Source organism: Octopus bimaculoides, chromosome 19, assembly GCF_046866305.1.
Source record: "Octopus bimaculoides isolate indiv1 chromosome 19, ASM4686630v1, whole genome shotgun sequence".
Taxonomy (NCBI): domain Eukaryota; kingdom Metazoa; phylum Mollusca; class Cephalopoda; order Octopoda; family Octopodidae; genus Octopus; species Octopus bimaculoides.
The window spans coordinates 37,171,139-37,183,645 of record NC_142946.1 but is presented as its reverse complement, the minus strand read 5'-3'; the positions used below and the strand labels follow the sequence as shown (position 1 = coordinate 37,183,645).

Sequence of the window (12,507 nt, the reverse complement as noted above, 5' to 3'; positions counted from 1 at the left end):
ACCAACATCCCATATGAAAGGCTTGTCAATTGCTGAGAAATTTTCTTTTGGTATGAAACCAAAGGTATCCTTGTTAACCCACAAATAAAGAATATTTATCTACCAGCGCAGTGTTGAGAACTCATCCTCACTGTTTGATATTAATGTATATATATAATGTATAACACAAAATAAGTATTTTAAAATAAGATCACAATGTTGCTTACTTATTGAATGGTTTTGCATCTTGTATAGATTGTAGTTTCGTAAATGCAGAATAGTCATTCTCAAAACTAATCTAGCAAGCATTGCCCTCTAAGTATACGTTAAACTCATTTTTAATGTGATGTTTAATATATTTTTTTCATGTTTGATATTTTGAAATATATGACATTGTTTCCTACATGAAGTACTCATTGTCTGTGTTGTCCAGAAATATCTGGACGCTTTGTGTATACAATCCAGAAACATATAGACACCTTGTGCACACACACACACACACACACACACATATAGTCCAAAGGTATGTAGACTCCTTGCACATATATATATATATATATATAGTCCAGAAGCATCTAGACTCTGTGTATGTAACCCAGAAATGTTTAAGCCTTGTGTAGTTGTTCTTGAGACCAGTCAAGCAATGATTGATTACCTTTTGAAGTATTTGTTAAGAACTCATTCTAATGTGACATTTGGTATATTTTTTATAAGACTTTTATTTCATTTTTGATATTTTTGAAGAGTACAGTATTCATTCCTACATTATAGTCTAGAAACATGTAGACATCTTGCATATGTAAATAAACCAGAAATTTTAGAAACATCCAGAGTTGTATCTCAGTGAAATTAGAAAAAAAAAAAAAAAATGAGCTCTTGTTGTCATTTCTTCAATACATAATTATAATTACATTGTTAAGTTCACTACTTTAAATGTATTTACATTAACTTAAACTATATTTATATCAGATTCATCCTTAACGGTTGACTTTCACTATTTTGAATTATTTGCATGCATTTTACTGATTTTGACATGTAAGTTACCACCATAAGTACAGGCACAGCTTTGTGGTAAGAAGTTTACTTCCCAACCACATGGTTCTGGGTTCAGTCACACTGCAAAGCACCCTAGGTAAGTGTCTCCTATGATGGCCTCGGGCCTGTGAGTCGATTTTGGTAGACGGAAACTGAAACAGCACATCATGAGGGTGTGTGTATGTCTTTGTATGATTGTCTTCCACCACTGCTTGACAATGTGTTGGTGTGTTTACATCCCCATAACTTAGCAGTTCAGCAAAAGAGAGTGATAGAATAAGTACCAAGCTTAAAAATATAAAAGTACTGGAGCAATCCATTCTACTAAAAATTCTTCAAGGCAGTGCCCCAGCATGGCCACAATCTAATGACTGAAATGGTTAAAAGGCCAAAAATAATCCTTTGATTATAAAACAAACATAAAAACCAACAAAGGACAATGTGCAGAAAAATAGATTTTATTTGCTAAATTTACAGAGAATCTCAGAGAGAGGGGAAAAAAAGAACATAGTAAAGGTTTTCTTAGTAAAATTTATCTCAAGGAAGCAAATATAGATTTTTGTCTCCTAATAATAAGAGAGAAAAAAAAGTGGGGAGAAGAAACAGTCAACAGGCTCACTGTAGAAGGAAAGAAAATGGTGTTGTCTTAGTCATGACAAGGTTTGAACTAAAAAGCAATGAGATACTGAAGTAGGAAATGCTAATGAACCTAAACAGGTTCTTACAGCACTGAGCCAAACTCCACTGTTCTACATGTGGAAAATATTGGATTAATTTTTCAAGCATAAAATTGGTATATTTTTGGTTTTTCTTTTTTTTGAAAGAGAGATACAGTGTACTAGATGAACACCTGACTATTACTGTATTTTTTTCATTTATGATTGTATCCATTCCAGAGGGTCAAAGTTACCGTTTTTGATGGCTTGTAAGGTAAATATAGCAAAATATTAAGTGTGACAGCATACAGTCTTCACAATGTTCACCAGGAAGAGCAACTATCGAAATATTTGCAGTTCTTAGTTCAAATTCTATCAGAATTGACACTGATATTTATTCCTCTGTCAAATGTTGGGATTCAAGACGAGAAATACCAATAATAAACTGCAGTGGGGTGAGTAAATTTCTCTAACCTAAGATCTCACCTTACCTACAAAATTATAGTCCTGTCTAGCCATAATAATAACTTTCATATTTGGGAACAAGTTCAAATTCTGAGAGAAAGGTATTAATACTAGACCGGTACTTTATTTTATCAACCCTGGCAGGATGAAAGGCAAAGTTGACTTTGGTGAGATTTGAACTCAGAATGTAAAGAGCTGTAACAAATGTCATTGAACATTTTGTCTGACACTACCAATTCTGTCAATTCACCATAATAATAATAATCCTTTCTACTAAAGGCATAAGACCTGAAATTTTGGGGTCAGGGCTAGTTGATTATATTAACCCCAGTACATAACTAGTAATCACTTCATCGACCCCAAAAGGCTGATAAGCAAAGTTGACCTTAGCGGCGCTAAGCATTTTGTGTGGCATGCTAATGATTCTGCCAGCTTGCTATCTTAATAATAATGATTTCAAATTATGGCACAAGGCCAGCAATTTTGGGGAGGGGTGTAAGTCGATTGCATTGAATTCAGTACTCAACTGGTACTTATTTTATCAACCCCAAAGGATGAAAGGCAAAGTCAACCTCAATAGGATTTGAACTCAGAATTTGAAGATAGATGAAATGCTGCTAAGCATTTTGTCCGGGTGTTAACGATTCTGTCAGCTCACTGCCTTCTTAATATATATATCATAATAATAATAATAATAATGAGAAGAAGAATGATGATGAGTGCTTTTTTAATATTTCTGAGTTATTATTTTTATGCTTGTGTATTCTACAGTATACAATACCCTAGTTAAAGTGACTAGTAGGGTGTTCACGGTGACCTGAAAGCTGTGAGTTTGTGTACAAGACCAAAGACCTTGCAGTCATACATTAGTCTATAAATGTTACTCAACAAAAGAAATTGGAAGCTCAAATAGTCAAGCAGATAACATATAGGCTTTTTAGTTAATAGCTCAGGAGTTCAAATCCTGCATCAGGCAGTGGTATCACATGCTGTTTATAAATCGAGGGTCACATCTAAATGTTTGTTTTGTTTTTCATTTTTTTTTTTTTTGTGCTGTGGTTCCATCATTTAAGCTGCTTAACTTTAGATAATTTTTTTTTAAGCTAAAGGACATCAGTGATGATGTAGGTCTGAAGGAGGGTTTGCAGAACTTCTTGTCAAATGAAGGAAAGATGAGGAGAGAGAAATAGGTTGTTGATCCAGTTTCAAGCTGTCTTCACTATGTTTTTCATTATACGATTACAACAGGCTCTGCTCCCCTGATCTGACAAACTTTTCTCATCTTCTCATCATATCACACATTGTGTTTCATCATTTACATTTTTTAGCTAAATACATTATACAATCCTTCTTCCCTAATCTTGCCTCCACCTGGAACTTTCGTCCTTGTCAACAGTAACCACATTAATTACAATCAATTATTCTTTACTGATTTGTCAAAAGGAACCAAAACAGGCTTTTTCTCTCCCTTCACCCAGATTAATGAGTTTTAAAAAAAAGTTTCTTTTTTTCTTTTACATGCTTTTTGTACAATTCTTCTGCCACTTAACTGATACCCTGTGAAACTCTAACCCTGTTGCCCACCAATCCACCTTCAACCACAAACCTACATCATCTAAACTGAACATCAAATCACAATAACTTCATTTGCAAAAAACTATGGGCCCTGTACCACCCACCCCTGACTAATGGTTAAAAAAACACACGTGTAAGGATAATAATGCTCATATGTGTGTTGGGTGTGCATGGCTGTACTAAATGTTCTCAGAAACTATAGATCACTCACTGCAGGGGTTGGGTGAGTTAGCAGAAGGGGGAAAGGTAAAGATATGTTTTTACGTAAATAAGAAAAAAAGGAAAAGAAAAAAAAAGGCTTCCAATGAGATTCTATTCTAGTGTGTAGACTAGACCGAATGGTCTAAATGTGGTTGACTTGTTGTGGTGGTGGAAATTTGGTGGTGTCTCCAATTAGCCGCTCAAGAGTTGAAAGTTAACAATCCAGCATCAACAAGTTTCCTTACTTTCTTCCGCAATTCAGCATCTCCTTGGTGTAACATACTGAGGAGTGGTACAAAAAACGAAAAAGAGAAAGGATTTTTTTTTTTTAAATGAACACCAAAACAAAAAAATAAATATTTAACATTATATATATATAACAAATATACAGGGTGGGCCAAAAGTCATGCACCAAAACATTTGACATTTTATTTATATTATTCTTATTCTTCTTCTTATTATTATTATTATTATTCAAGGCAACAAGCTGACAGAATCATTAGCACGCTGGGTGAAATGCTTAACAGTATTTCATCTGCCGCTATGTTCTGAGTTCAAATTCCACCAAGGTTGACAAATTAAGTACCAGTGAAACACTGGGGTCGATGTAATCGACTAGCCCCCGCCTCCACAATTACAGGCCTTGTACCGATCGTAGAAAGGATTATTATTATTGAAAGAGAGAGAGAGGAATGCATGCCATCAGACTGACACTGAAGTACAAATATACAAAGTTCAGCATACCCATCATGACTACCTGTCTGCTAAGGGTAGAACCGGGTACATGCATCACAACCATATGTGCACAACATGGTGATCTCATAGCAAGATAAACAACACATGACCTTGCAGGTGGGACCCAGTTAGAATTTTCTACAAGTTGAGCAGCCCATCCTGCTCAAAAGGACCCTGAATAAGTTTTGTTTAAGGATGATGAATGAAACACCTACGTTTGCACAGGTGAATGATTCAAACCCCAAAGAACTCCTCTTAACATCCCCACCCAAAAGAATGGAACAGTTCCTGTATTCCTCTGTGCATGTGTGTTTGCCCATGGTGTTGCCATCATAGTAGTTGATGCTATTGCCATCATTGGCACCGCCACTGCTGACCATGTTAGTCGTGTTGTTGACATTGTTATGACAGTCCATGAAGTTTCATGTGTTTGTGTGTATGGGTTTGCTTCGTATGTATTTATGCCATTTATATAGTTTTATTTATTTATCTATTTAGCTGCTTTTTTTATACATCTATTTCTATTTCTCATAAATATCAGTGATGAGTGCATATATGTCTGTTTCTGAGTATTATTTAGGGTTTTTTTTCTTCGTTTTTCCTCTCTTCCCATCCCTACTTTCTTTAGTCATGTGGTGCAATGTGGTGGTGGGTGTTCCATTCTTGTTTTCTATTGAGGCTCGGTATTTTTTGTTGTCACACCAAGTATTGGCCTTATTTATCTTATTTCTGGTCCTTTCTGTGCTGCTCCAGAATTTACTCCAGAATGTACAGCAGGCAGATCCTCTCAGCACCACTCTCTATGATGGCGTTGTACTTAGTCCTGGCACCTTTGTACACTCTAATCCTGTCCCTTTGATTTTAGCCAGAGAACTACATGTAGTGGAAGAAGTGTCGTATGTGTCTTTCCAATTCCATAGGGTCGCACATGTGAGACACATTCCTCATCACTCTCATTAAGTCACCTATAAGAATGATATACATATATATATATATATATCTCATCATCATCATCATTATTTAACATAAATGTTCATGCTAGTCAGTTTGACAAGGATCCAACAAGTCAAACATTGCATCGGGCTCCAATCCCTGCTTAGCCATGGTTTCTACAGTTCGGTACCCTTCTTAGTGCCAACCACTCTCCACTGTGTACTGGATGCTTGTTTTTGTGTCACCAGCACTATTGGGGTCATTATGTCGCTCAAGTCAACGAACCCAAAGAGGGAGGATGTGTGCCTCTGTATGCTAGATGGGGTTAAGGTATGAGTGAAGAGGTTGACATGCACACCAGAGTTGACCCCAGGGCTGGATTTATAGGGGTGCGGAGGGAGCAATTGCCCCAGGCATCTAGTTATTGGGGGTGGGGTGCTGCTAGGAAAGGTATGTAGCACTCAATACTAGAAGCCCCACCCCACCCCACACACACCTCCCAGCAATCAGGCACGATGAGGCTCTCTTTCAATATACAAAGGTATCTTGACTTAGAATATGTAATGGATTCTCTTTTATGATAAATACCCATAGACTTTTGCCATTTAAGAGACACCAAATAATTCAATTAAAAAAACAGTCTATACCTAGTCTCAAAGCACTTTACAATTTCCCCTGGGAATTGTAGATGCTTTTCAGATGACAGAGGAAAAGGAAACAACAGAACACTCCCGAAAATGTATGTATGCATCCATGTGTGAGTGTATGTGTGTTTGTGTAAATATAGGTGTATTTAAAGATAAGATTGATAGAAAAATGTTATTGCCTCTAGGCCAAAATCTTTCAATGCAGGACTGAGCTTCACCTGGGCTTGATCAATAGCAGTTAAAGGCGTGCATACACACACACACATTTCTACTTCTAAACTTATTTCAGTGAAGATTTGAAAACTGGTCTTGTTTTATGAAGCAAGGAGGTAAAGAAAACTTTTGAATTTAGTTTTAATTATAAAATTACATCTCTCAACAGCTAAAAGTTTTCATTTTCAGCTTTAGAATTATTGCATATATATTCAAATGTTTCATTAAATCGAACCTTTTTTTTTCTTTTTTCATCATTCTGTCAAACACTTGGAATTACTATGAAACTGGGGAAAAATTGGTAACTGTGTCAAAATGAATAATTTCTGATTCCTTATTACTTTTCTCATTTTGTACCTGTTATGTTTCCCTCGGGTGACTCGCAGAGATAACACAACGAGTTATACAATTTAATTATTACATTTATTGTTCAATTACATACAAAGAACGCACTCACCCAATGTTCGTTATGAATAAACAAAAGTCATGTCCGCCATATATATATCAATGACCTTTTACTCCGACAGTCCCACAAGACAACAACAATGAAACAATGAACTCAGACGAACCACATGACACACGGAACGCCAGACGAATTACGTATCTAACAGTCCATATAACACCTCCCCATTGAAATTGATGCTACACAAGAAGTATCAACAGCAAAGTCTCTCTTGGGTTTTACGGGTTCTCTTGGACCGTCTTGGGTTGTCTGGTCCATACTCTGGAACGGGTAACATGGTCTTGGATCTGGTTTGTCTTTGTGTTAGTGGCACAGTTTCCGAGATCTCCATTGGGTGATCTGTTGCAAATTCAAATAGTGTTTTCTGCATCACCAGGTTCATTGTCTTCCTCAGTTGTGTACCGCGGTCGCAGCTGTTCCCAGTGTCGTCTCCACATCGGGCCATGAGGTATGACCTTCACGTTAAAGCAGCGAGTACCCAATGACTTCTTAATGATTGCTGGTACCCATCGGGGATCTTTGTCTCGGCGAGGTCCATAGTATAGTGCATACACAGGATCTCCGGCCTTGTACTGCCTGGTAACTTTAGCGACATCAGCCGAGCTTGGAGTCACCTGAGACTTATGTGCTTCCTTAGACTGTTTGCCTTGAGCAATGTGTGTTGGCGATGGCAGCAGAGAATCAATCTTTGTTCGTATCTGCCGGTTATTCAAAAGTTCACTTGGAGAGAATCCACAGGATGTTGGTGTTCTCCGGTACTGCATCAACAATTCTTGAAGTGCTCGTGTTGGCGGAAGAGAAGACTTCCTCAGAGCTTGTTTGAAGGTCTGCACCAAACGTTCCGCTGCTCCGTTGGTAGCTGGGTGGTAAGGTGCCCCTGTCAGGTGTGTGATCCCGCGTTCTTTGCACCAGCTCTGGAACTCCTCAGACGTAAAAGTTGGTGCATTATCGGTGACCAGTGTGTGAGGAAATCCGAAGTGCGCAAAGTCTTCCTCAAGCAGATTTAAAGTGGCTTTGGAGGACGTGGAGGAAGTAGGATGAATGCATGGGTACTTGGAATAAGCATCTGTGATCACCAGCCAATCTCTACCCATAAAATTTATTGCATGGTCCAGATGTAAGCGGCTCCACGGTTTTTCTGGTAACATCCATGGGTGAACTGGGGGCTTAGATGGCTGCCTTTGATGTTCGTTACATGAATCACATCGTCGACTGGCTATCTCTATAGCAGCATCGATACCAGGCCAATAAACAGCAGTTCTTGCTAGTTGTTTCATGCGTTCCATGCCAAAATGTCCAAGATGCAGAAGATTGAGGATCTTTGGCTGCAAGCTATGTGGAATCACAACTCTAGATCCATGTATAAGGCATCCATGACAGATACTAAGTGAGTTTGATAACTTACGGAACTTGTTGACTTCGTCATTGATCTCCATGTTCTTTGGTGGCCAGCCTTCACGGACGTAGCGCATCACTGTAGATATCACTGGATCTTTCCCTGACTCTTGACGGAGGACGTTAGCATCCACAGGTTGGACTTGAATACTAAGAGCTTTGATGGCACACACCATGTCTATGTCTTCACCATTTTCCTTTCTGTCAAAGTCGTTATCATCACCGAATGGCAAGCGACTGAGGGCATCAGCATTGCCATGATCTGCTGATTTCCGATATTCAATGGTGTAGTCAAACTGGTTCAGCCACAGGGCCCATCGTGCTAGTCTGTTAGCAGCGAGAAGTGGCGTCCCTTTCCTCGGACTGAATAGTGATGTCAGTGGCTTGTGGTCAGTCACGAGTACGAATTTACGACCGTACAAATATTGGTAAAACTTCTGCAAGCCAAATATGATAGCTAGGGCTTCCTTTTGAATTTGACTGTAGTTACGCTGTGCAGAAGTGAGAGTCTTGGACATATTGGATATTGGGCGCTCGCTTCCATCAGGATAGCGGTGAAACAGGACTGCTCCAATACCAACGTTTGATGCGTCACAAGCCAGTCCCAAAGTTTTGTTTGGATCGAAGTGTATCAGAACTTGACTTGATGAAAGTACATTTTTCAAGTGATCAAAAGCTGACTGTTCCTCATCTCCCCACTTCCAAATAGTTGACTTTTTCGTAAGGCAATAGAGTGGCTCTGCTATACTGGCTAGGTTTGGGATAAACTTTCCATAAAACTGAACTGAACCTAGGAAAGATTTCAAGCTTGATTCGTTCGTTGGACGTGGCATCTTTAAGACTGCTTCGACTTTGGATCCCTTAGTGATCCCTTCAGTCGACAAAATGTGTCCAAGGTATTCTACACTGGGTAGTGCAAACTGGCACTTTTCACGGCGACATCTGAGTCCATTGTCGCTTAGACGTGTGAGCAGACACTTTAGGTTGTTTAAGTGACTGTTTGCATCTTTCCCACTGACGAGCATGTCATCCTGGAAGACGGCCACTCCAGGTAGATCATGGGTCAGGTTTTCCATGATCTCCTGAAAGTAACCAGGTGCTGACTTGATTCCGAAAGGGAGTCGTTGTTGCAGGAGTACACCACAGTGAGTGCTGAGTGCGAGTCTGCGTTGACTTTCTGGAGCCAGTTTGATCTGATTATAGGCATCAGCAAGGTCTATCTTTGTATATCTGAATCCACCTCCGAGTTTCTGCATCAGTTCAGCAGGGAGTGGCATTGGATGATGGTGATCAGCAAGTTGGTCATTAATTCCCACAGAGTAGTCACCACAAATCCGTAGTTTGGGCTTCAGGTTGCTTGAAGTGTGTGCTTTACGAATCGGTACCACTGGTGTTCCGTATTCGTTGAATTGAACAGGCTTCCAGATTCCCTTGGCGATGCCTTCTTCGTAACCTTTGGCCAGGTCATCACGAAGAGCAAATGGGACCGGACGTGCCTTGTGAAAGACTGGTGTTGCGTCCGATTTGAATTTCACTTCCAGTTCAAAGTTCTTGAGACATCCCAATTCTTGCTTGAAAAGATCTGGAAATTCATCACACATGTTGTGACAATCTTGCTGCAGGGAAACATAGGGCTCGCTTGAGGTCTTTGGATACATCCCTTCTGCACCTTCCCTCTTAGCTTGGCTGTCTATGCTTTTCAAACCTAGAGCAGTGTCTACGGAAATTCCCAGAGTCTGGATAGCATTCCGACCCAGCAAATTAAGATCAGAGATCTTGGTGACTATGTAAGGTATAAGATCCTGCTTACCAGTTGTTGGATCCTTGGTTTGGCCCATGAAAGTTCCTAGAACAGGCAGGTTGTGCTTGCTGGCAGATTCATAGCGATGCTTGACATCTTGCAGCTTTGGTCTTCCAAGTTGTTTCCAGACTGACAAGGAAACAAAATTGCCTGTAGTAGCAGTGTCCAATTCCATTGTGAACAGTCTGTTCTGGATTGTTACTGGCACAATTAAACTATGAGTGTCTCGGGAAACTTCACCTAGGATCGCCTTGACTAGCTCAGCTTTTGTGATTCTTTTCACGGGAGTTTGTGAATGCCATTGCGTTGCTGATGTTGTTTTTTCCAACACACCTCTTGCAAATGACCCTTTTTATCACAAAAATGACATTTGGTTTCCCTGAAAGCACAGTCTGTTGCTTTGTGGGCCTTTCCACATCGGTAGCATTTCTCCTGGTTTGTGGAATAAGACTGCTGATGTTTCTTTTGAAGACTCTTCTTCCTGAACTGCTGGACCTTGTACACCTGCTTGGTTTTGGAACCGTATACAGTTTCTTTTGCAACCTTTGCTGCGTCTTCAGTCTCAATGGCAACCTGGACAGCACGGGCAAAATCTAGTTCTGAGTCTTTTATCTTAAAAAGCGCCTTCAGAACCGCTTCATTGTTAACCGAACATATGAATCTCTGTCTCAGAGCTTCATCCTGTGGGTTGGTGATCGCTGGAAAATCACAGGTAGCTGCATCCTGGCGTATAAGTGCTGCCAGCTCCTGGAGAGTTTCGCCTGGCTTCCGCTGCATATCACTCCAAAACTTGAAACGCTCTCTCACAATGAAAAGTTTAGGGTCGAACTGTTCCTTCATGAAGTCAACAATTTCGTCCATTATCAAGTTGTTGATATCTTTAGGCGGATTTTGTTGGGTAGCCAGATTAGCAAGTTGTTTGTAAACAGTAGCAGTCTGATTGGTCAGGAACACTTGTGCCATGCGTTTTTCAGGTACAGCATTAGCAGCCACAAACGTACAGAATCTTGACCAGTAATCAGGCCATAGTTCTGTCGCTGAATCAAATGCAGTAAATGGTGGAATCGACACTGTTGTTGAAGCAGCTGAAAAATAGCCACTAGAATCGCCTTCAACTTGTCGAGCACCAAACAGTTTTAACAGAGCATCCATATCTCTCTGATGTTGTTGCATTTGCTTGTCCATTTGTTCCCTAAACAATTTAATAAGTTCTACTGTCTGTTTTTCAGCCATTGTTATTACGATGAATAATTTTACGGTAAAGTAAGCATGTATCCTATCGGCGATGCCAATAAACTCTGTTATGTTTCCCTCGGGTGACTCGCAGAGATAACACAACGAGTTATACAATTTAATTATTACATTTATTGTTCAATTACATACAAAGAACGCACTCACCCAATGTTCGTTATGAATAAACAAAAGTCATGTCCGCCATATATATATCAATGACCTTTTACTCCGACAGTCCCACAAGACAACAACAATGAAACAATGAACTCAGACGAACCACATGACACACGGAACGTCAGACGAATTACATATCTAACAGTCCATATAACAGTACCATTGCATCATCTTTGGGAGTAAATTTTGGTCAGTATAAGTTATGTGGTTGGAGCAAAATTTAGTCAGTTTAGATTACATAGTTGTTAAAGTTGAGTTTGAAACATAGGTGACAGGTACTATTTTCAGGAAAGTTTTCCTCAAATTTGTTCCGATTGTAATTGAGGTAGCTAATGAAATATCTGGATAATTTTTGCTGAAGAAGCTATATTTTATGTTGAGTTTTTAGATTTAGTTGAGTTTCATTAATTTCATATTATGTGCTATTTTTCCGTAATCCTCTTTTATTTGACCAAGATATTTAAAATTTTGTCGCATTTCTGATGTCTAAGGATGGATGTTTATGCGAATTATTCCTTTTTCAAATTTAATTCTGGAGAAATGGAACGGCATATTTAGTTTGTCTTGTCTTACCCATATTGCTCCACTTAAATTTGTCTTTTATATGCTCAAAGAGAACAGTGATAATTTTCTGAAAGGGTTCTGAATATGTTATAGGTTTTACTGTGTTTAGAGAAGATCTTTACTTTACTGATATAGTTCTGGCAAGGTAGTGAAAACATTTGTAAAAAATATATTCACTTCAAAGTCAAAAATGCAGTAAATATTACTCATTGTGCCCCACTTACTCTTATTTTGGAAACTGGAAAAGCAGACTTTCAGAAATTGCTGTTTGAATTTCCTGTTTTTGTCTACCCTCCCCACTGTCTCTCTCCCCTCCCTCTCTCTCACACACACTCATCATGGAACAGCAACAACCACAAAAATATTTTTTTTCTTTTTTGTAATTTTCTGTCATTTTATCTTGTTCTACATTCTGAAACATGTAACTCGCATTAAAAG

At 39.0% G+C, this 12,507-nt stretch overlaps 1 protein-coding gene across 1 annotated transcript in view; it reads right to left on the bottom strand.

The window, feature by feature from the left end:
- Positions 1-1,456: 1,456 nt before the first annotated feature.
- LOC106871772 (uncharacterized) overlaps positions 1,457-12,507 on the bottom strand; it is a 62,701-nt gene continuing 51,650 nt past the window's right edge. The window contains exon 6 of the mRNA XM_014918410.3: positions 1,457-4,193. Within this exon, the coding sequence (XP_014773896.2) occupies positions 4,112-4,193 (82 nt within the window). The 3' untranslated portion in view covers positions 1,457-4,111. The remainder of the gene's footprint in view (positions 4,194-12,507) is intronic.